We start from the raw sequence: 23,710 nt of genomic DNA, 5'->3' as shown, positions 1-23,710 counted from the left end.
AAATATTCTTTTCAAATGTTCGATGAAAGAAAATCTTTATATTTGTTAGAAGCTTATAATACCGAGAGAAAAGTTCAATAATTTTCTTCTAAGGATATTATAATATTTCTTTTTTTCTTAAATAAAAATTATTTTCATTATAACATTATGTATCATTTATATTTTATATATTTTCATGGATTCGTTTTTTTATAAATAGGGAGAAATTTTTGTGTCTGGTAACACTGTACATTGTTTCATGTTGTTTCTATGTAATGTGTAGGCATGTATGTGGATATGTTGCGTGTTGTATCTAATGAACTGCAATAGTTTGCTGCTGAAATTGATCTATAAAAACATATAATTTATATGTTAATCGTATTAAAGGGAATAATATCGTATATAATTTTAATTATCATATGCATTAACTGATTTGTTATTAGACATGATGGAACAGGAATTAAAGCAAAAGAACACATTTATTAGATTATCCGATGAAAGTGTAATCGATCAGGAATGTAAAGTACGTTTATTTCTAATATTTCGAATGTTTGATCTGACATAAATATTGAAATAATATATCTACAATATTATTATATCATATGTTATTGTAGGAAACATTGATAAAAAAATTGCAAGCCAAGACGCAAGCACTTTTTCTTTTAAATCAAGAACTCGATCAATGTAGATTACAAAAGGATCAATTTAAGTTAATGGCTGAACAAATACAAGAACGATTTATACATTTAAAGAAACAGATGAATGATCCAAAAGAATTCAATGGGTAATTGATATGATATTATTATTGTTTTTATATTAAATCAATATTCGTATCATAATATATTTATTTTTTAGTTATAATGTAGATAGCGACTTTAGGACGTTAGATCTTCTTGCTGAATCAAGAGAACAAAATAAATGTCTCCGATTGCAAGTTGAAATGTTGAGACAGAAGTTAGGCGATGTTCAAGGTGATATTAAAATATTGCGTACAAATAATAATCGCAGTAGTAAAGAACAACAGGAAACACAATATACGTCGGCAATACATCAAAAGGAAGAAATGATTGAGCAATTAGAAAAATTGAATATAAAGGTTATTATATGATTTAATTTTTCATTATTATTAGTAAATTATTAATCGTGAAAATAATATTGCTATTGTTAACTCGTTCTAGTGTTCACAATTACAAATAGATTTACAAACTGTTCTCGATGAGAAACATGAGTTAGAAATAGAAAGAGATGCATTCAAATGTAAAGCACATAGATTAAATCATGAACTTTCCAAAGCATTAAATGCATCCAAACCAATGGATATAGATGCTCTTATTAATGAAAATAGGTAAATTCTGAATCATTGTTCAGTAATAATAATTAATAATAATTAGTTATTATTTGGTTATTTAGATATTTGCAAGAAAGATTACAACAATTACTTGAAGAAAAAGAACTGGCAAGACAATCCCTTTCAAAATATAAAGTAAGAATAATTTTTTTCATTGAATATTTAAACTTATTCGCATTAATTTGTTCTTATTGCCAGAGTATGCTGGATAGTAAAAGAGCAAAAGGGACCATTAAATTGGGTGTTAATCCTGCTGCTGGAATGGTGATGAAACACAAGCAAGGTTTATTGTTTCATTTCAAAGTATTGGTACACCTTATTTTAGAAGTAAAATCTTTCAATCATTTAAAAATTTAAATATTATAAGTTTGTTTATAATATATCATAATTTTAGTTGAAGAGCTTTTGCAGCAAACACGTATACCAATTCAAAAATCTACTGTTGCAATAGAAGAATTACATTGTTTGTGTACTGCTCTGATGGAAGCGTTAAATGATAAAACTTTAGCTTTAGCACATCAGAAAAAAGCTAATAAGTAAGCCTGATGTAAATTATATTAAATATATAAATGTAAATATAATGTAAGTAATATATTCCTATGTAATGTGTATACAGAATTTTGGCTTCGAGAATTTGTGAGTTGGACAGTATGATAGAATCACCAACAACAACATTATTGGAAGGCTACACAAGTGCTGATGTTGACCAAAAATGTAAGTTTTTGTATAAATATTCTAATTTAAAATCGTTATAAATTATTACGAATGTTACTTCTCAGGTAGTAGTCTTCGTAATGATCTAGACCACATATCAGAATGCACTACGGAAAAAATCAATGAAAATGTGACCGATACAAAAGAAACAAACGTAGACAATTCTTCATCTTCGGGAATACAATCAGTACATACTATACAAATGAATCTTCCTAAAAATTTAGAAACTTTAGTCCAAAAAGCTTTGAATAATTTAAAAGATGCCGATAAACATGATAAATAAAAGTTTTTTTTATATATTATGAGAAAAAATACAAAAGAGCGTCTGAAAATATATGAGCATGGAGCAATAGATGGTATTATTTCTTTATTGACTTTGATAAATTATAAATAGATCAAATAGTATTAAAAATATTAAAAAAAGAAATATATACGAAATAACCAAAGAATATTTTCATTATCAATTATTTAATTATAATGCGTTTTATAATATTATGTTTTTATAATATTATTGTTGTGATATAACAAATCTATAAATTCATTGTATTAATTTATTATTTTATTATTTGTCATTGATAGAAAAACAATTATTATTTAGTAAATGTATCTATACATATGTATTATGTACATAATATAAGAAAAAAAGAAATTTTATTAATAAATAATGATGTATATGTATATATATATATATACACATATACATTATATAAAAATATATAATAGTATAAATAATTATGAATAATTAGCATATGCGATATCAGCTGCATTACCATAATAAGCTGGTTGACAGTAAAAAGAACGTACGAGATAACGCCTTTCACGTAAATATTTTTCGTGTAAGACCCAATCTAATTGATTCAACCAGGAATTAAAATTTGTATCAATGCTATGCGAAGAATTCGTATGTCCCGATTGTTGTTGGTATTGTTGTTGTTGTTGGTATTGTTGTTGGTATTGTTGCTCCTGCTGCTGCTGCTGCTGCTGTTGTAGTTGTTGTTGTTGTTGTTGTTGTTGTTGTTGTCGTCGTTGTTGTAGTTGGTAATAATAATTAGCATATTGTCGATTTCTATATTATGAAAATATTTTATATCGAAAAATGAAAGTGTATCCATTAGGAGTAAATGAAAATAATCGTATTTATATCTTACATTATTTTTTGCTCTCTCAGTTTCATATCTTTTCGTTTTTTCCATTCTTTGAAAACCTTATCATTTATGATACGTTTCATTTCCATTTGTTTTTGATATGATTTATGATTAATTTGTTCAATAATTCGTAATTCCTTAGATAATTTTTGTCTCTCTTGCGTTTTCTGTTGTTTCTTCATACGAATATACATCTATTTTTGCGATTATTTTTATGAATACAATTTGAAAATTGATAATTCAAATAGATAGCAATATTTTATATATATAAGGAAAAAAAAAATATTTCAAACCTGAGCAAGTTTCTTTGATTCCATCTCAGCTAGTTTAGCTTGTAATTGTTGCTGTTTCTCCTTCTGTTCTTGTTTGATCATTTGTTTATACTTAATATTTTTTTGCTTTTTCCAATTCTCAAATGCTAAGCTATTTTTATGTTCACGTTTCCTGTTAAAAGAAGAAGGAAAATAAATTTTTTTTTTTTATTTTTCTATAATAGTTAATTTAATTGATTAAATTTTTTTTTTTTTTAAATTAATCGAACATTTTTTTATCTTGTGTTTTATCATCGTTCTGAATTAGATCATATTTTGTGTTCTTGTTCGAGTATGTTTTTTCTGCCTTAACTTTTGTGTCATTAGATAGAACAATATTTTGATGTTCAATGGCATAATTTTTTTGTTTTATCTAAAAATATTTAAAATTGATATTAGAAATTAGACACCCATATAATTATATTTTCAATTGATAAACTTACTTCAATAATTGGAACTTGAGAATTGAATTTATTAAATCCAATAATGTTACTAGAAGTTAACGAACGAGTTTGTACACGAGTTTTTAAATTAGTATATCTATTCTTTTCAATATTATTTAATTTGGAATCACTTTTGGATTTATCTTTGAAGTATTGTTTTACTTTGCATTCTCTGCTCGATTCGTTTTTCAATTTTTCACTTTTTTTCATATAATTATTAATTGTAATTTTGGATGATGGCGAATTAAATACGTGTTTTAAAGTTGATTCGTTGCTTAGTATATCCAATGAAGATGTATTCTAAAAATATTATTAATTTTAATATTGTAGATGTGTTAGAAAAATATATGTATTTGTAAGATAAAACCTTATTAATATCTTCAATAGATTTCTCTGATGTTTTTCTTAATTTTGAATTTTTTAATTCAGCCATTTTTTTGAAATACCATTCTTCATAAATAACCTTATGTAACTTGGCAATTTGTGCTAATGTTTAAATTTTAAATAATATTAAATATTGGGAAATATATATATATATATATATATATATATATATATATATATATATATATATAATTGTACACGTACAATAATACTAACCAGTATTCTCAAGTGCTCCATTGATCATTTGCTTCACAATACTTCCTAAATCTTCGACCGAAACGCTTTTAGTTTTAATTCCAATCGACATGATTAAAATTGATTTTTAATTATAAAATTTAAATGTATTTATATAAATTTATTCAATTTTATACATGATGATAAGAGTATATAAAGCAGAAAAAAATTAACATACTCGCATCATAAAGTTTCACTTTTTTTTAAAAATGATTTTTTTAATTCAATCATTTCATAAAAAATATATTTTATAAAACTTACAAATTTTGATACAAACGACCATAAATCAGTGACACTAGACAGATGACAAAATGGCCTAGATCTAAAGATGGCGATTGTAATGCATACATATACATTATGACTTAAAAGTATTGCTGAAAAAATGACATGGGATTCATTCAAACAAAAACAAAACAGAAGAAAAAACAATGATAACGCAATATACATACATACACATATATATATATATATAATAACAATAAATTACATATATTCAATGAATATACACTTGGTCACATTATTATGTATTCACAATAATATGATTAATAAATCAAATTGACATTATACTGTACATGTTTAGAAACTGTACAAAAAAAAATGCCATTTATTATTCCTTGGCACATGTCAAAAATATACATATAATGAATTTATTTTAAATTGCCTTTTATCCAATCGAGATATTGCGTGACACGCGTATAAACACCAGGATAACCAGGTTCACCACATTTGTTACCAAAAGATACGATGCCTATCTGCATCCATCGACCTTCGGCTCTTAACATTAACGGGCCACCTGAATCACCTTGACAAGCGTCCTTGCCACCTTGACTGTAACCAGCGCATAAGAAATTACTCGTAATTGGTTGAAAGTAAGCCGCATTACAGTCCTCATTTCTCCATACGGGCAATACTGCTTGTCGTTGAACTGTACTTTCCTTTCCACCTGTTACATGTTTTCATAAATTTTTCTTTTCACGTCTAACACAACACAACGTTATATACACTTAGGATGATTTTAAATAAGAAATTACCATAATAGGTTGTTCCCCATCCAACCACAGTTGGTCTAGCACCAGCAAACGCTTCGCTACGAAAGCGTCCCTGTGGTAGACATATTGGTATTACATAGGGTGACTTTTTCACAGGTCTGTTTAATTCAAGGACAGCGATATCGTTGTAAAAACCAACTCGAGAAAATTTTGGATGAGCATAAATCGCTTTAACAGCATAAGTTTCTGGTGAGGACGGCTCGTCGTCTCTTTCTAAATCTATGTCACCAAGGCGTACTGTGAATTGCCTTGTGGCGAATCTATCATTTAAAATATGAGAAATGTTAGATTCATTTTGCAATTCCTAATTTTCCTAATCTTTAAAACAAAACAAAAACAAAAAAAAAAAAAAAATGTTTTCTTCACTAACGGTCGTTGTCGTTGATCTCTCGTACAATGCGCAGCAGTTAGGATGTGCCGTGGTCCAATTAAGGAGCCTCCACACCAAAATTCTGTACGTTTAGAACCATGAAGAAAAATAGCTGCCATCCATGGCCAACGTCCTGGCAATGCTTCTTCACCTCCAACGACCCTATACTTTCCAGAATTTCTCACTCCACATTCTAACATATAAAAAAAAATATTCGATTCACTTTCTCGATTGATAATGAAATGATCGTAGAACAAAATTTATTATCAAATACCTTCGTCGTCTTGTATGTAATTATTGTCGACGGTGCCTAATGTCTCGACATTGTTCGAATTATTAATTGACAAGTCTGGCATCTGGATCGTTCCGGTCGATGGTTCTAAAGTAGATGAATCAACTGGATACAATGGTATAGGTCGTGGTGTAGGTGGTTTTATAGGACGATATGGTGGTCGAATAGGTCGAACAGTGGTTTGAATTAATGCCGGTGAAATAGTACCAGTAATTATTCTGAAAAATTCAAATCAGAAATCAAATATTAATCGATAGCTCTTTAAACTTCTTTTTTTTTTTTTTTTAACTTACCCATCATCCGATAAATCGTCTGATTTTTTCGTAGGACAACAAACACCAGGTACAAATATACTTTTAAAGCATAATGATTGTCTTAATTTTTTTAAATCCAACAGCAATTGCGGACAATTGCTGAGATCTTGACATTTTCCCGATGAACCCTCTGCCGTAATGCATGTAGGTAATAAAGAATCTCTATCTCTGTTAGCTAATTCCACTGATTGTTGAGGAAGTGCTTGAGAAATAGGTCTTGATAAATTTGTTGGTGTTATCGCTATGACTGTAGGTTCTAATGTTGTCGTTGTTGTTGTCGTCGTCGTTGTTGTTGCTGTTGTTGCTGCTGCTGCTGCTGTTGCTGCTGTTGTTTGTATCTTGATTGATGGTTTGGATGTTAAGCCAACACCTCTTCTTACCAATGGTGCTATACTGTCTGTTACATTGAGTCCTATGGTATTTAAAAAATACATATTTATAAATGATCATGCGAATGATTTTTTTTAAACAAATTAATAAAACGATCTCACCTAAAATATTTTTCGAAATGGTATATAATGCAGATGGAAGTTCTTTTGGCGGACTACTTGAATTTTCCATTCCTCTCGTCATATTAACGATATAACTTCCCACAGTATTCAATGCACCTAATGTTTCGCTTAAAGTCGCCAAAGGATCAGTTTGTTCTTCTTCGATCTTAACGAAGTGTACATGGGGCGGTCGAATTTGAACGTCCCTTCTGTACAATTGACTTCCTGTTCTTCGTACCCCAGGATTCCATATTTCCGATGACCATCCACGCGTCGGTGGTCCATAAGACGTTGGCATTCTATATCCTAATGCTTACATTACATTACATTAATTACAATCGTAACACATAAATTTGAATAAATCATCTTTATACTTACGTTGACCATGATATCGTACAATCTCTTCGGTATACGAAAGAGCTCCACCGAATATATTCCATATTAAAAAAAATTCTGTAATTAGAAAATAACTTTTAAAAAATCATATTTGTAATCTCCAATCTTAAAGTTGAAAATAAAAATTGAAAATTTTTTGATCGGATTTATGAAATTAAAAAAAGAAAAGAAAAATAACGAAAACGAAGGAAAAGTGGGGGGACGGAAGGAAAAGAATGAAAAAATTTTTTTTTCTGTCGTCACATAATTTCACGTTGTGTAACGATATATATATATATATATATATATATATATATGTATATAAATTTGTCAAGAATTAGTAACCACGTGTTATCTTTCTTTTTTATGATTCGATGAGACGGTGGAAAACCCATTACTCGAATGTGTGTTCTGAATAAATAAGTATTCCTTCCATATGTATTATGCAATACTTGCGAAAAGTATAAGTCGAAAGTAACTTTCGAATATTTTCTGATGTTTCTTCGAATTCTTGATCGAAGAATATATGAGTTAATAAGAATTTTTGTTTATGGATGTATGATAAAAAAAAAAAAAAAAAAAAAAAAAGAAAGAAAGAAAGAAAGAAAAAAAATAAAAGAAAAAAGAAAGGAAACAGAAGGAAAAAAAAAGTCAAGAAGGACGACCTAATTTATTTCGAGTAATTCCCGATTGAACTAGAATTTACAAATATATATATATATATCTTTTCTAAACCCCCTCATAGGATCCGGCTTCTAAATTCATTTCGAATATTTCGGCAGAAAGAAATATATTTGAATCAGGGAAGAACCGGTTTCGAAGTAACCCAAATTTTGAGGTGTATCATTATAAAATGACAGAGAGAGAGAGAGAGAGAGAGAAGGAGACATGTTCTTCATTTTTCATTTCTGTTCCTTTGTCAACAACACTCTGCCATTGTTACCAAGGCGATCTTTCTTCCTTTCTTTTTTTTTTTTCGTCCTTTCTTTCGAAGAACAAGAACAAGAACAAGAACAGAAAGAAAATACGTAAAGAATACGTATAGCTTAGAAATGTCTCTTTGTCATCCCACGTTCTATTTATGCATATTCAATGAGACATGACATTTTTATATCGTTTAATGGGTTAATTACATACAAGTGGAGGAATAATAATTCCTTTCTAAGGAATATTAATTCTTCTTTTTTCTTTATTTTTTCTTTCTCTCTCCCCCCCCTCTCTCTTTTTTTTCATTTTCTTTTTTCTTGAAACTTGATTTTTATTCAATGAATAATCTAACATAAAATTTATTTGAATGACATCGATAGTATGTATACGAGTCATTTTGTCAAGTTGAATGAAAAATTGATGATCAAAGATGGACACACAGACGGACAGACAGACAGAGAGAGAGAGAAAGGGGTGTAAGGGGAATCTAATTACAAAATTACGTGTGTGCGAGAAAAAGGAGGACTTTTTGGAACAAGTTACTACACACGGACTTCATCGACGGTGAAAGTTGCTCGACGAGAAAGTGTGCCTTTCTTCCGTTCACTGACTCATACAACAGTCAATACATTCGAAGTATTTACATCGGGGAGAAGATCATTTATCTCTGTTAAAATAAGAAGGTAGTAAGAGCGAAAACGTAGTCATTGTTATACGACATTCTCTCATTCTTATCTGAAAAATTTCAATCGTAAATCTACGAAAAAAGAAAGTTTAATATTTTATCGGATTTAAGTGGAGACGTATATACGTGTTATAATATGTGTACCATGTATTGGAGTTGTACATAAGTGTACAATACCTTTTGGTCTTTTTTTCTTTTATTTTTGTTTTCTTTTTTTTTTCCTCCCCGTTTTAAATTCTTCCATTCTGAAAACATCAAATTTACTTTATCGAAATTGCATAATATCGTTTTACATGGCTTTCTGAATGATGTCGTCATAACGTAACTCTATTGACATTGAGTTACATTTGATACCAACAAGTTCAATTAGATTATTATAGAAGAGAAAAAAAATATAAAAGAAGGAAAAAAAAAATACCCGCATGATAGGGGTCCAATGATATTACGAATTAATATTTGATATCTTTTTCTGATAAGAACGATGAAAAAAAAGAAGAAAAAAAAAAAAGAGAAGTAAAAGAACGATGACTATATTTATGCAATAGCCTATTTAATTGCTTGATATAACTATTTTTAATTGTATCTAAATAAGATATTCATAGAGGTAAACTTAATCTAATCGTATTTGTAAAAGCATTGGATTAGATATATTTTTTCTTATTAATCTATTTATGATAATGATAGGGTTTCAAGTAATTATTAAAGTAGAAATTAGAAAAATCAGATTAGTTTAATATGGATATGAATTTTTTTGCAATCAATCGAGAAATATAAATACTTATGTATGTATGTATGTACATACAAAAAAGGAACTCTTATCGAAAGCGTTACGTTCTGACGCACGGTGAAAGTGTGCTGAATTTCAGCAAATTGAAAAAAAAAAAAAAGAAAAAAAAAGAAAAAAGAAAAGTAAAGATTAAAATAAAAAAAAAAAAAAAGAAAAGGATAAAATAGATTTCTTGTCAGATAACACGAAAAGAATTTTTTTTCTTTGTTAATATTAGAAAAGTTACAGTTAATAATAATCAACACGTGATGAGAAATACACTTGCGTGTTCTTTACGCTTTGTGCTTTTTAATTATGACACATAATAGGAGCACGTGCTAGGCAAGTTACATACATATTTAATTATTTGTTTTGTTATGACAAATAATTTAATCATTTTCATTCAATATATTTCTATAATATAAATTTAAAGATAATGTCGAATAATTTTATCTATGGATATACATATACGTATACATATACATGTACATATATATATATATTTTTTTTAACAACCCTATAAATATTAGAATATTTATGCACGTGTAAAAAAAATAAAAGATATATATATATACATATATATATATATACACACATATATATAAAAAAAAAAAAAAAAAAAAATGAAAGAACAAATTCAAAATCACGAACAAGAGACCTACTGACATTGGTTTGAAACCAGCCCGTAGAAAGTCCATGTTTTCTACGATACACGCCTCTATATTTTATTTTATTTTATTTTTTATTTTTTGTTCGCAGCAATTTCTATCCTTTCTCTCGATATTACATGTTGCGACAAATCCCATTTTAAAGTGTCGTTCTTTCATATTGAAAAAAAAAAAAAAAAAAAAACAAAAACAGAAATGAACGAATGCGCGATTGAAAATAAAAACTTCACTACCGTCTAATATCACACTCTTTTATCAGGATCATCGTAGTAGTAGTAGTAGTAGTAGTAGTAGTAGTAGTAGTAGTAGTAGTAGTAGGGTCTCTCTTGTAAACAATACACTTACTAAGAAGTAATGAAGAGAACATCATCGTTAAAAAAATTTCCAGCAAGTTTTCACGTACATTCCAACACACTTAATAAGACGACACGATTGACTGTCACAGTACACCTGATATCTCAAACACGTTGTTACTCAGCAGACGACGCAGAGCTGAACTATTAAAAGAGAAGACTTCTCTGTCGTGAAGATCACCAGAGTACCGGCAAATTATGCATGGTATCGAATTTGAAAAGAGAAAGAGAAAAAAAAGAATGAGATAGAGAGAGAGAGAGAGAGAGAGAGAGAGATGAGCAGAAAAAAGAGAGAGGAGAGAAAGGAGATAGAAGAAGAGAAGGGGAGAAAAGAGAGTCAAAGAAAGAGAAAGATAGACAAAGACGGAGAAGAGAAAGGATAGAAGAAAGAAAAGAGAAGAAAGGAAGAAGGAGTAAGATTAGAGTAGTCAGAGAAGAAAAAAAAGAGAAAAAAAAAAGATAAAGAAAAATTGTTTAAAAGCAAGAAATTGGAAATAATAAGTTCCCGTGCGTTTCGTGCAACTGTGATTACACAGAACCCAGGAGGAGCCCAGGCTTCTGCGACTGCCCGTGAAAAGACCTCGACACACTTTATTTCTGATGTGCTAGCTTGCTTGCTTGCTTATTCGCTCGCTCGCTCTCTCTTTATTTACTCTTCCTCCTTTTCTCTATGGAAACGCCATCCCTAACACGACTATCAAGGGAAAGTGTTCATTGCTATATTACTATTACTACTACTCTTGTTCTTGCTATTGCTATTGCTCTCTTAATGTTCCTACTACTTACTAACTACTATTACTACTACTATTACTATTACTGCTGCTACTCCATCGGCTTTCGATTATTCGTTACGGCTACATACACCTTGGAATGCACTATTCTCTTGCTCTTGATTCTTCCATTTTATTTTCTTTTTTTTTTTTTTTCCTTTTTAATTCCTCGCATGATCGACAACGACAACGGAGTGACGGCGACGACATTTTTTTAATTTATTATTTCTAGTATAGGTTGGATTGGTGGAAGATCATTGGTAGTCTTGTTTCTTTTCTTTTTTGTTTTGTTTCTCATCGATTACTTTGTAAATTTATTGGAATTATATATATAATGTTCATTCATTATACACACACACACACACACACACACACATACTTTCTCTTTCTCTCTTTCTCTCTGTGACATTTACCAACGTAGTTATTGTGTCACAGATTCTCTAATGCATACAATATACACTTTATATGGAATTCATCAATGTACAAACTGTTCATACTCGCAACAGCATGTAGAGAGTGGGGGACATCTTATTCTTTTTTTTTTCTTTTTTCCTTTTTTTCTGTTTTTCTTTTTCTTTATAAGTATTATATAACTCGCTGTCCATACTAGAAACAATGAGAATCGAGAATGAATAGAGCTTGTTTGTTTTTGTTAGATGTTAAAAACAATGGAAAGTTTTGTTTTTATTATTCTTGTCTAACGGCCGTTAGTTACTCTCATCTGTTTTCTCTCAAAATATTATTTTATATTAACTTAAAATTATCTTACTAGTAACATAGCATAATAAGCTATGTAATACGATGGTATTTTGTTGTGTTGTATACATATACCTGGTTTGTGTCTCTTCACTGTTTGTTTACACTAAAGTTTACACTGTTTTTTTTTTTTGTTTCCCATCATCGCTTCTTTCTCTTTGTCACGTTAAAACTATATTATTGTTAAAATCGATGAACAGTTACATTATTATTTATAAGTAAAGTAAATCGAAATACACATTATAATATTATCTATTAACAAATGTACAAAAGTTCCTTGCATTTCGGAATTTTTTTTAGTATAATATTGTGCTATCGGCCTGTGTACGATACGCTTATTCGCTTAATCGATATTAATCCCTTAATTATGGTGAACAATCAAGATCACATATCATTTGTTAAATACAGAGCGGTGTTTAACATGTATATATGTATGTATGTATGTATGTATGTATGTATGTATGTATATATGTATGTATGTATGTATGTATGTATGTATGTATGTATGTATGTATGTATGTATGTATGTATGTATGTATGTATGTATGTATGTATGTATGTATGTATGTATGTATGTATGTATGTATGTATGTATGTATGTATGTTAACGTTTAATCATTATTTCTTGACAAATTTTCACACAAATATAATTAATGAATGATAATTAATAAACAAATGGAATTACTGTTTCTATATATTTTAATAATTTGTATGAAAAATGTGTAATTTTTCTTTCCCTCTCTCTCTCTCTCTCTTTGTTTCTTTCGATCATTATTTATAATGTTTTATATGTAATAACGGAATCTAAATTAATAAACAAATTTACCGAATGTATCGGTACAAGAATGAAGTTCTATTATTATTTTGGTCAATGTATATTTAATATAAATGAAAAATGATGCGCTGCTCTGTTTAATTAATAACTCGACAAACAATACCTTTTGTACATTGACATGTTCTTCTGAGGCTACATTTTCTTCTTTCTTTTTATTTGTATCTCTTTACTTTTTTTTTTTTTTTTTTTAAGTTTTGCATATAAAATTGGATTATTACATAAAACAATATTTTTCAATGAAGTTTATGAACAAAGAAAATAATATATATCTACCTAAACCTCAAGTTTACTAATACTCAAATTTGCACGATTCATTTTTATAATCATGTTTTTCTTTTATATATATATATATATATATATATATATATATATATATATATATATATATATATATATATATATATATATAATTTTCTTTATATATATATATTCAATCAATTCTATCAGTATTTTCTCATACTAGACATAGATGATTTATATGGATCAAATCGATCATACGAAGTAGCTGTTCCCGGTGCTGTTAATCCCATGGATTGTATGGGGCCACTCGGATAAGTTGGCGGTACAGGATGACGTAAAGTATTACCTATACTGCTCGAATTGCTCCATCTATATGTGTGAGAATGATCAGTTATTTATAATATGTAAAAAAAAAAAAAAAAAAAAAAAAAAAACGAGAAATAAAAAGGAAAAAGAAGCAAAGAAAAAGTAAAGGAAAAAAAATTCCTCACACACATAAATGTAAAATAATTATTTCAATATACCTGTTGACACTGTCCGATGATCTAGAACTCCAACCCGATGGTTCATTACGTGGATCCCGTGTACCGCTACTCGGGACAGAATTAAATGATTTTGTAGATTGTGGAACCGAGTGCCATCCACTTGGTGTTTTATTACTTTCTATATAACGGCTATCACCTACAAAAAAAAAAAAAAAATATAATATTTAACATTAACCATCTCATACGTTAAACGATCACATATAACATATTTTCATGAAATATCGTTCTAAACATTTTTTGATAAATTTTAATGATTTCTCTTGTTTTCTCTTTTTCTTTCTTTCTTTTTTTTTTTTTTTTTTTTTTTTACGTACTATTATGCCAACAAAAAAATTTAACTACCTTGAAAATAATATCTAATGAATATTGAGTATGCTTTATAATAAAAAATTAATTTCATTGTAAGAGAATTTGCATCATATAAGATTAATTTTATATATTCGTTTAAAAAAATTTCTTCTTAATTCAAAGTAGGTTCAACTAACTACAATAAAACCCAATGAGAAGTCGGAAATTATAATTTTTATTAATAAAGCATACATTTTTTTATATATTGTATAGAAATACATAAATATGTCTTTTGCGTTTGTTATTCAATTTTCAATATCAAAAAAATCAACTGATTTATATATATGTGTATATATATATTTATATTTATATATATACATATATATAATATATTCACGCTATATGATAAAGTAATACAAATAAACTAGAAACATAAAACACTCTTGTTAAAACGAAGACGACAGAGAAATAATTTCATAACTACATACAAGGACAAACATGGAGTTATTCATTTGTTATTGTTGTTGTTGTTGTTTTTTTTTTTCAAGACAAGAGAATAAAGATAATATTATAAAGTAGACAAAAATTATTATCTTGAATTAATGATTAATTATACATACAACAAAGCAGTGTACATAGTTTTAATTAAATTTTTATAACATGACTCTTCTTTTCATTCTCTACATGTCATTTCAATTCGTAATAATTATTATGGTACACTACTTTATTTTCAATAATATTAGATCAGTCTAATAATTATAATTGTTAATGTCGATTTTATCGATATAGATCTAGTAACATAACGTTCTTTTTAATAAGTAAACAGACGTAGAGTTTATTACTTTGAAATTTGTTAAAAATTAGGCAGTGACAAATAATACTACTTGTTCATTCTATTATGAAGATTAAAAAAAAAAAAAAAATAAAAAATAAAAAATAAAAAAGAAAAAAGAAAAAAAAAGAAAAAAGAGAAAAAAAAAGAAATTTAGACTATACACATAAAATATAATTGTATCTAATAAGAAAATCGGATAATAAAGTTGAATGGTAAAAGATAACAAAAAGATAACATCTTTCTAGAAAGAAAAAAAAGAAACAAAAAAGAGGAAAAAAAGAAGAAAAAAAAAAAACCCAGTCTTATTCTATTGAATATTGCATTTTCCAAATATGATTGGTATAGTTTCTCCAAAATTATTGAATAATAATAATAGTAATAATAATAATAATAATAATAATAATAGTAATAATAATAATAATAATAATAATAATAATAATAATAATAATAATGTATTTTCAATATAAGATTTTAAATTTTTTATATGAATTTATATAAATCACAAAAGTGTCGAAATATTATAATATTTGTTGAAATAATCTTACATGCGCACACACATACGCGAGTGTGTGTGTTCGTATGTGTATATACATACACATACACATACGTAACATATATATATATATATATATATATATATATATATATATATATATATATATATATATATATATGTATGTATCAAAATCAAGTGATCATTATTGAAAAAAGAAAACTGTGATTAGATTATGTTTTACGATTTACGCATATCTTTTATATAAATATTAAAAAAAATAATAAACACTATCCATCCCAAAAATTTGTGCATGCTACTTAAACGAAAAGAAAATAACTTATTATATAAATCGTAAGAAATTATTAACACTGTCGATAAAATAAAAAGAACAAGGATAAAGGAAAAAGAAAAAAAAAGAAAAAAAAAGAAAGAAAAACCATATTATAGAGGATCATTGAAATATGATTCTATACAAGTTTAGTATATGCGCGACGTGTGCAGCATATTAAAGACATTTTTCGAGTATATACTCTTTATAATACTTACGGGGTGCACTCGAGCTCGGTGGTTTGAAGCTTTCACTATAACGCGTATGACTATCCCTAGAATTTCTATGCGACTCTGGTTCAGATCGTCGTACCTCACGTTCTCGAGTATATGTTGTAGTACTAGGTCGTTCGTATCTAACACTATTTAAAGAAAATTAATTATAGATCAGATATGTATATTCAATATATATATTTATATATATATATTTATATATATATATGTGTATATATATACACACACAAAATGTATATATATATATATATATATATAATGTATCACTTTACTGATACGTGATAAATGATATATAACATCAATACCGTACATTCGTTTATAATAATCAATCAATCGAATAAATTGAAATTACCTTTCTTTAACTTGTCGTGGATCAATAGACGAGGATGTCGCAGAAAGAGATTCACGACGTACGATTACTTCTCTTCCACGTGATACGTCGGAAAATGTTTCCGGACGACTACTTCTTGATGTAAATTCGCTACTACGTTTGAATTCTTTCTTTAATCCCATGTCTTGCGTAGATCTATGATACGACACACAACAGTTTTTATTATATAAAATGTAATTCGTTTATCTCTTTTTTTTATTTTTTTCACATCTCTCCAAATTATCTCACAATACGATATAAAAGATCATCAATCGAATTTAATTAATTACCTGCTAGATTCGTAACGCGTAGGTGGTGATGGATCTAATCGTCTATCCGAAACACGATCTATGATCTCAGTTCGTCTATCACTCACACGATCTGGACTATGTCTTCTACTATGTTCCGTAGTCATACGTTTTCTTTCTGGTTCTACGTATAAATCTCTAGGATCCCTTCTGTCACTAGATGATCTCTTGATCGAGGGAGGAGGAGGAGCACGTCTACTTTCCTCCAAACGCATTTGTTGTCTCTTTAATTCCAATCTCTCGCGTTCCAATTTCTCCCTTTCCAATTTCTGACGTTCCCGTTCCAAACGAAGTAATTCTGCTTTTTCTTGTTCTATCCTTTCTCTCTCCCTTCTCAATTTCTCACGTTCCCTTTCCAATCTAGCCGCTTCCTCTCTCTGTCTACGTTCAATTTCCCGTTGTCTTTCCATATCCTCGCGTCGTCTTCTTTCTTCCTCTCGTAACATTCTTTCACGTTCACGTAATCTCTGTCTCTCACGTTCCTCCTGTAATATCGTAAATTGCTGTCGTATCATTATTCGTCTTATCGTCTTACAATTTTTCAAACAATATATTGTTCTAATATATTAAGATATACGTATCTCATATGTATAGAAAAAAAAAAAAAAAAAAAAAAAAAAAAATACAATCAAATAAAATAATAAAAAAAAATCAGAAGAGAAAAAATGATCACATACATCTTCAAAGAAAAAAGAAAAAAGAGAGAGAGAGAACCAAAAAAATATGGTTGACAAGAATAATTTTGAATGAACAATAAATTTTATCTCAAATATATTTTACCAACCCTTATTTTAGCAAAAGTAAGCACATCATCTCGTCTACGGCGTTCTCGACTACGCGAACGACTGTACGAACGATGATGATCCCACGAACGAATTCGTTTATCTTCACGTCGGCCTCTTTCACTTTCTGGTTTCTTGCTGGTAGATTTTGTTGATCGAGAATCAGATTCCTTGGATATCTCTTCCTTTTTATCCACTGGTTCAGTTTTCTTAACATCGATATTTTCATTTTTTTCATCGTTCTTTTTTGCTGTATATAATCCCATAAGAATGTTTAATTATTAAATCACAGCAAATTATAAATATTATGTACATATTACATACATATACACATATATGTATGCATATATATATATAGTGTTGTATTTAATATTTAATATTGCAAAGAAAACCGACCTTGTTCAGGCCCTTTTTCTTCACCCTCCTTCTTTGCTTCCTTTTCTTTTCTTTCGTTAGTTTCATGATTATCTTTTGCCTTATCCTTTTCTTCTTTTTTCTCTGACTTTCCATTTGCCGCATCGCGTTTACGCATATGACTCTGTTGAGAATCTCCTTTGGCCTAAAGTCAAAAACATTATATCACCATTTACCTATATAATTTTAGAAATTAAAAAGTATTGAAATAATTCTGTGCGTTATTACCTTCTCGACGGATATTACACGACCGTGCAATTCAGTTCGATGCAAGTGTTGTATACATTTTGCAGCATCTTCACTGGTAGACATAGTAACATAACCATAACATCTTGCGCCTGGAGTTCTAGCATTGGTAACCACTTTGGCACCTATCACCTTTCCATATTTCGAAAATATCTGCTTCAAATCAGTAGCCCGAGTACTCGACGATAATCCAGATACCCACAGATTCCTGCTACTTGCATTAACAGGATTGATTTGAGAAGTCTTCTTATCTGTAAATTATATTATTTTTATACACGTGATCCATTTAAAATAATAACGATTGAATAGATATTTTTGAATATAATACGTGGTCAATTTAAATTTAATATTGTTCATGGAATAAAAAATATACCTTTATCTTCCCTCTTCTGACTTTTGCTGCTGGACTCCACACTGAAAATACATTATCATGTTCTGTAAAATGTCTAGACAAAATATTTTATCGGGTTAAACATAAAGATTAAATAACTATCATTATATCTGAGGCTTAATAAGTACCTCTGTAACTATGTTAAGCACATAAATTTGGCTAGCAACCTTTTTTTTTTACATATATATATATATATATGTATATATATCGTATAACAGTCTGCATATAATTTTCTTTTTTCTTTCACCTTTTATACACCAGTATTACTTGGTTTACTTAAGTACAGCATGCATTTTCACTGTTTTTATCCATATATTCATCGTGTTTGTGTACGATGATCGTATATCCACATAAGAATAGTCCACGCCATTTATCCCTCCAGAGCGGAAGAAGCCCCTCCTTCATAGTTCTTCTGAGAGCACATATCTTTCTTGTCATGATGTAAACGTTTTTTATCTTTTTGTTTTTTAATTTTTTTTTTTTTTTTAATTTTTTTATTTTATTTTTTTTTTATTTTTTATTTTTATTATTATTATTATTATTATTATTTTTTTTTTTTTTTTTTTTTTTTTTTATTTTTAACACTTACGCGATCTAAAGTGGGTAGCAATGTCTTTGGGGTAAATCGTATGTTTTTGCTTCTCGGTACAGTAGTATTTAACTGCATTCTGCCAAGTGGAATTAATCATAATATACTAAGTGTTCTTGTTACGATGCACGATGAAACTGTAGTCTCTTTAGAAAGAAATATCTTCGTCGAACCAAATACGTAGCACTTAATTTTTTTTTTTTTTTTTTTTTCTTTAATTTTTTTTTTTTTATTCTATCTTTTTTTTATTTTACTTTTTTTTTTTTCAATTTTAAAAAAATTTTTTTATTTTTTTTTTCTTTTTTTTTATTATTATTATTATTATGAATGTCAGAATATTTAGCACTTTTAAAAGAATCGCGGTTGGTATGATTTTTTAAGTTTGCTAGCCAATTTCTCGACTTCTTAACATACTTTTCAGAGTTAAGAATTACAGCCTGAGAACAGAAGTTATATAGAATAACTTGATATTCGATTGAAAAAAGGGAAAAAGTGATCTTGCGTATAACCATGACGAAGCATTTTATCTTGGGGGATCCCATTGTCCAACAGTATTTTATCCTGATGGTACTGTATGTGGCAGAAGAACATCACTAGCAGAGAGTCGTGTAATATTTCGTTGTCGAACCACTGTGAACCACTTAGCTATGAGAGACCAACCTCTTGCTTCCATCGCCACCATCCTGCTTGTTCTTCATCCCGACGTTTGCACCAGACGTTGTCCCTTCCTTGTTGCTGGCACCAGCTTCTGCTCTACCGCTCCCTTTAGAGTCTCCCTTCTTGTTCTCTTCCATTTTCTTCTTCTCACCTCCATCTGCAGAGACAATCAAGGTAGCATAGTCACTTTCTGCCAAGCCTGATTCTTCTCCCTCCCTAACACTCCTGTTTAATGGCTCGTGCTCTCGATCAGGAACTTTCCTGAGCACTATAAGATTTCGCAGTGAATAATGATGAGGCTTGCACGGACTGCAAACTCATTCTCCAATGGCAGTATTCCACAGTGAACCTAAGCTTTTTTTTTTTATTTTTTTTTTTTATTTTTTTTATTTTTTATGGGGGTCAGAGGTAGAGACATAAAGCTACCTTCGTACCTCCGTATGTATATATATATATATATACACATATATATATATAAGATCTCGATTTGAAGCATGAATCAAGAAGAGAAACTAGAAAGGGGGAAGCAGCATTGCAGAGTACAGTAGATAGACATCAAGAAGTGCTCATTGTTTAAAATCTATTTGACTTTATGAATATAAAGTGATTCCTGCAATATCAAATTCTTGCACAGGGGAAATGTATTCGAGCATATGTAATATCAATCCTGCTTAAAGTTGCAGTAAGTCCATGTGTGATGAATCAAAAATAGTGATTTCAATCATATGCTGATTAATATCACATTAATTGTGATATGTATATATATAAGACATTTCCAAGTTGAGATACACATAAATCTTCTTGTATCCACAATGTGTTTTGATGATCCAACGATGCTCTATGCGGCAGGCATAATTAATGTAACGGTATATCAAATTCTAGTGTTAACTAACTTAAAAACTAGCGCTTATGGAATATACGGCAGTCTTATGTAAGCCTGGCAGTAGCTGCACGTAAGTGATACGAAGTACTTTCATCCTGCTTGAAACCTTTTGAAGCACAATGCGTGCTATAGTTTGTAGAGATATCTGCTCCATCCACTTGACGAAGATCACTTCCTGTTGTACGTTGGAGTTCAGCTTGCGTAACTCGTGGACCAAGCGAAGGTTGTACAAGAGGTACAACGTGATGAAGAATACCAATGCTGCCCCAATTCTGGATTGATGTGCTGTTACACGTTGAAACTTGAACATGTTCCGTAGGTCTTGATGCCGCCGTAGATTTGAGCAATTTACTCAGGACCATGGTTAAAGTTACTACTATCTCTAATTTCTCTAACTCTGTATATACCTAATCTATAACTAAAATAAAATTAATATTTAACTTACCTTTATGTCTATCATGGGATTCTGTCTGTAAATGAGAAATATTTGATGTAAGTTCATTACTGTGAACCATAATACTTATTAATTTTTAAATAAAATGATGTAATAAATTCTAACAAACTACCTCCTCGGCAAGGAGATTCTCTTCATCTTCTCCAATAGTTAAATTAATAGAATCTTCATTGTCCATTCCATTGGCTTCCACAGCGCCTGTAGTCGAAGACTGATTTGATGTAGGTGTCTTCTCAGTTTCAATTTTCTTCTCAAATGTTTGTCCACTTTCAGTTGTAATTTTATTTACAATTGTTGGTTTCGTTTCTTGTTTGACTTCTACTTCTTTTGGGGAATTATCAGAAGCATCATTTGATCCGTCCTATGATATTGAAAATATTTTTAAATATGACAATATAAAAATGCGTAAATAAAATGTAACGTGTAAAGGGATAAATTGATTTCTTTTCTATTGAAATTAAATAAAAATTTAATAGAAGAAGATTCTTACCTCTTTCTTAATAACAATAAGATTTTCTTCACATGAAAGTTTTGGTTTTAACTTTGTCTTTGAATCATTAGCATCTTGCGTATCTATATTTTCTTTTTTTATTTGTTCTAGAATTTCTTCTTTTTGATTTTCAGATGATTCCAGAGTATCATCTTGATTAGGTACTCCTGTGACTATGAAGCAATTTTTTTTTTTTCAATGATACAATTTTACCAAACTATACCATATATAGATGCTTGTATTAATATTTTTATACAAGAATCATATATAAGTTTGAACGTAGAAAATTCATAATAAATAATAAAAAGCAAATAATTATTTATATACCACTGTTTTTTCGTGGGCTGGTTTTGCAGACTCCACCACAAGGCACAATGAGATATTCCTCTGGATTTTCTCCATCGTCAGATATAGCCTAGACAATATTTTATTTATAATAATCATGCTGTTTTATCTACAAAATACCATTTATTAATATTTTGTCTTTACATAACTCAAGATATTACATAATAAATTTCAAATATTTCATACTTAAAATTATGCAGAATCATTGATTATTTCTTTATAATTCATTTTTAGATAAGGAAAAAATATTATTGCACTTAGGTCAAAACATGGTAATATTATTGACATATTATGATGAAATATACTTATGTGTGTGTATATGTGTATATATGTATATATATATATATATATATATATATATATATATATATAACCAATTAATAATTAGTCTTTTTAAGGCTAGGCTATATGAAACATGCCTATACATGCGTATACAAAACTTATATACATCACACAAAATTTTATACATAGTATATTGAAACTATATAAGATATCTACGTTTAACGAATGGTAACATATGTTAATGCGTAGAACGAAAAGAAATGTTGGTCATTAAAAATTATTTTTATCATTGAATCATGTTTCGTTCGATATTTTTTGATAAATAAAATAAAAAAAGAGGAAAAACGAGAAAAAGGAAAAAAAAAAAAAAAAGAGAAAAGAAAAGAAAAGAAAGAAAAAAAAAGGGAAGAAACAAAGAATCCTGAAAATAATTCAATATAATTGGCATATTTTCTACGCAAACGTTAAAATAAAAATCTCATTACGTTTCGCGTTTATGCCCAGATACACATTACGTTGTGAATAATCTGAATAGAATCAATAGGGTTAAAATGGCCGACGGCACACATGATGCTATGAAAAAAAAAAAATGTTACAAAATAGTAATAAATTTAATATTATCCGAAATAAAACCGTGATTGAAATCAATTGAAATACCTTAGAGAGACGTTCAAGAAGTGCCGCTTTATTTCCCGTTTTATCTAAACCACGTCGTTCTAATTCTGTTTTAAGATCTATAACACGAAGCTCGGTCAACTTCTTTCCTTCTACATCGGCCATTACACCGGTAGAAAAATTCTTCTTTCTTTCGTCAAAGTATATAGAACAATCGGTATACGTAAAGGTACGTAACGATCAAATGATTTTCATATGATCGTATTACAATATTTTATCGTAATTAATAAAATGTGACTTCTTCTTCTTCTTCTTCTTTTTTTTTTTTTTTTTAACAAAAAAAAAATTATACGACTATACACTACGCAACGATTGTAACGCACTTAGTTCACAAACATCCATCGTAATGGCCAACATCCCTACTAAAGGGGGAAGCAGCCGGAAGTCGTTCCATAAAATAAGTGTTACCAACTGTAACAGTTCGAGTAAAAAGTCACTGTCGATCAATTCTTCATATCGAGAGTTTTAGCATTATCGAGAATATTTCAATCATCGAGATATTTTGCACGTGATTTTTTTTTTTATTTTTTTACTTTGTCCTCCTTTTTCTTTTTCTTTCTTTCTTTCTATTTTTCGTTTTTTTTTTTTTTTTTTTTTTTTTTTTTTTTTTAAATCACGTAAATATATTCAACAAATAATACGTATTTGAA

General features: G+C 28.8%; 3 protein-coding genes across 4 annotated transcripts; 1 reads left to right on the top strand and 2 right to left on the bottom strand.

Annotated features, from left to right (window-relative positions):
- The first annotated feature begins 234 nt into the window (after nucleotides 1-234).
- On the top strand, nucleotides 235-2,393 carry LOC124948307 (coiled-coil domain-containing protein 149). The gene is made up of 9 exons (XM_047491741.1): nucleotides 235-502; nucleotides 594-763; nucleotides 835-1,075; nucleotides 1,158-1,324; nucleotides 1,390-1,462; nucleotides 1,526-1,610; nucleotides 1,722-1,863; nucleotides 1,944-2,041; nucleotides 2,107-2,393. The coding sequence occupies exons 1-9, from the start codon at nucleotides 425-427 to the stop codon at nucleotides 2,322-2,324; spliced, it is 1,272 nt and encodes a 423-aa protein (XP_047347697.1). The 5' UTR covers nucleotides 235-424; the 3' UTR covers nucleotides 2,325-2,393.
- Nucleotides 2,394-2,701: 308 nt separating this feature from the next.
- LOC124948264 (SUN domain-containing protein 2-like) lies at nucleotides 2,702-4,870 on the bottom strand. Of its 2 annotated transcripts, none has more exons than XM_047491622.1 (6): nucleotides 4,541-4,870; nucleotides 3,941-4,240; nucleotides 3,728-3,870; nucleotides 3,480-3,630; nucleotides 3,190-3,380; nucleotides 2,702-3,107 (listed from the first exon to the last, which is right to left on the bottom strand). In XM_047491622.1, exons 1-6 carry the CDS (start codon nucleotides 4,559-4,561, stop codon nucleotides 2,774-2,776), a joined length of 1,140 nt encoding a protein of 379 aa, XP_047347578.1. In that variant the 5' UTR covers nucleotides 4,562-4,870; the 3' UTR covers nucleotides 2,702-2,773. The 2 variants fall into 2 exon arrangements, with proteins under 2 accessions (XP_047347578.1, XP_047347577.1); XM_047491621.1 differs by lacking the exon at nucleotides 4,541-4,870 and adding an exon at nucleotides 4,308-4,418.
- A 138-nt stretch (nucleotides 4,871-5,008) lies between these two features.
- On the bottom strand, nucleotides 5,009-23,446 carry LOC124948488 (SAFB-like transcription modulator). Its single transcript, XM_047492162.1, has 23 exons — nucleotides 23,043-23,446; nucleotides 22,086-22,173; nucleotides 21,759-21,931; nucleotides 21,381-21,629; nucleotides 21,260-21,284; nucleotides 19,935-20,199; nucleotides 18,668-18,708; nucleotides 18,277-18,545; nucleotides 18,031-18,193; nucleotides 17,637-17,884; nucleotides 16,835-17,355; nucleotides 16,527-16,700; nucleotides 16,160-16,302; nucleotides 13,974-14,130; nucleotides 13,655-13,818; nucleotides 10,841-10,909; nucleotides 7,453-7,527; nucleotides 7,075-7,386; nucleotides 6,563-6,995; nucleotides 6,252-6,487; nucleotides 5,978-6,170; nucleotides 5,590-5,867; nucleotides 5,009-5,501 (listed from the first exon to the last, which is right to left on the bottom strand). The coding sequence occupies exons 1-23, from the start codon at nucleotides 23,163-23,165 to the stop codon at nucleotides 5,206-5,208; spliced, it is 4,695 nt and encodes a 1,564-aa protein (XP_047348118.1). The 5' UTR covers nucleotides 23,166-23,446; the 3' UTR covers nucleotides 5,009-5,205.
- Between the last annotated feature and the right edge of the window lie 264 nt (nucleotides 23,447-23,710).

Source organism: Vespa velutina, chromosome 4 (genome assembly GCF_912470025.1).
Source record: "Vespa velutina chromosome 4, iVesVel2.1, whole genome shotgun sequence".
NCBI classification, from domain to species: domain Eukaryota; kingdom Metazoa; phylum Arthropoda; class Insecta; order Hymenoptera; family Vespidae; genus Vespa; species Vespa velutina.
The sequence above is the reverse complement of the archived record's forward strand: the minus strand, read 5'-3'. Positions and strand labels throughout refer to the sequence as shown.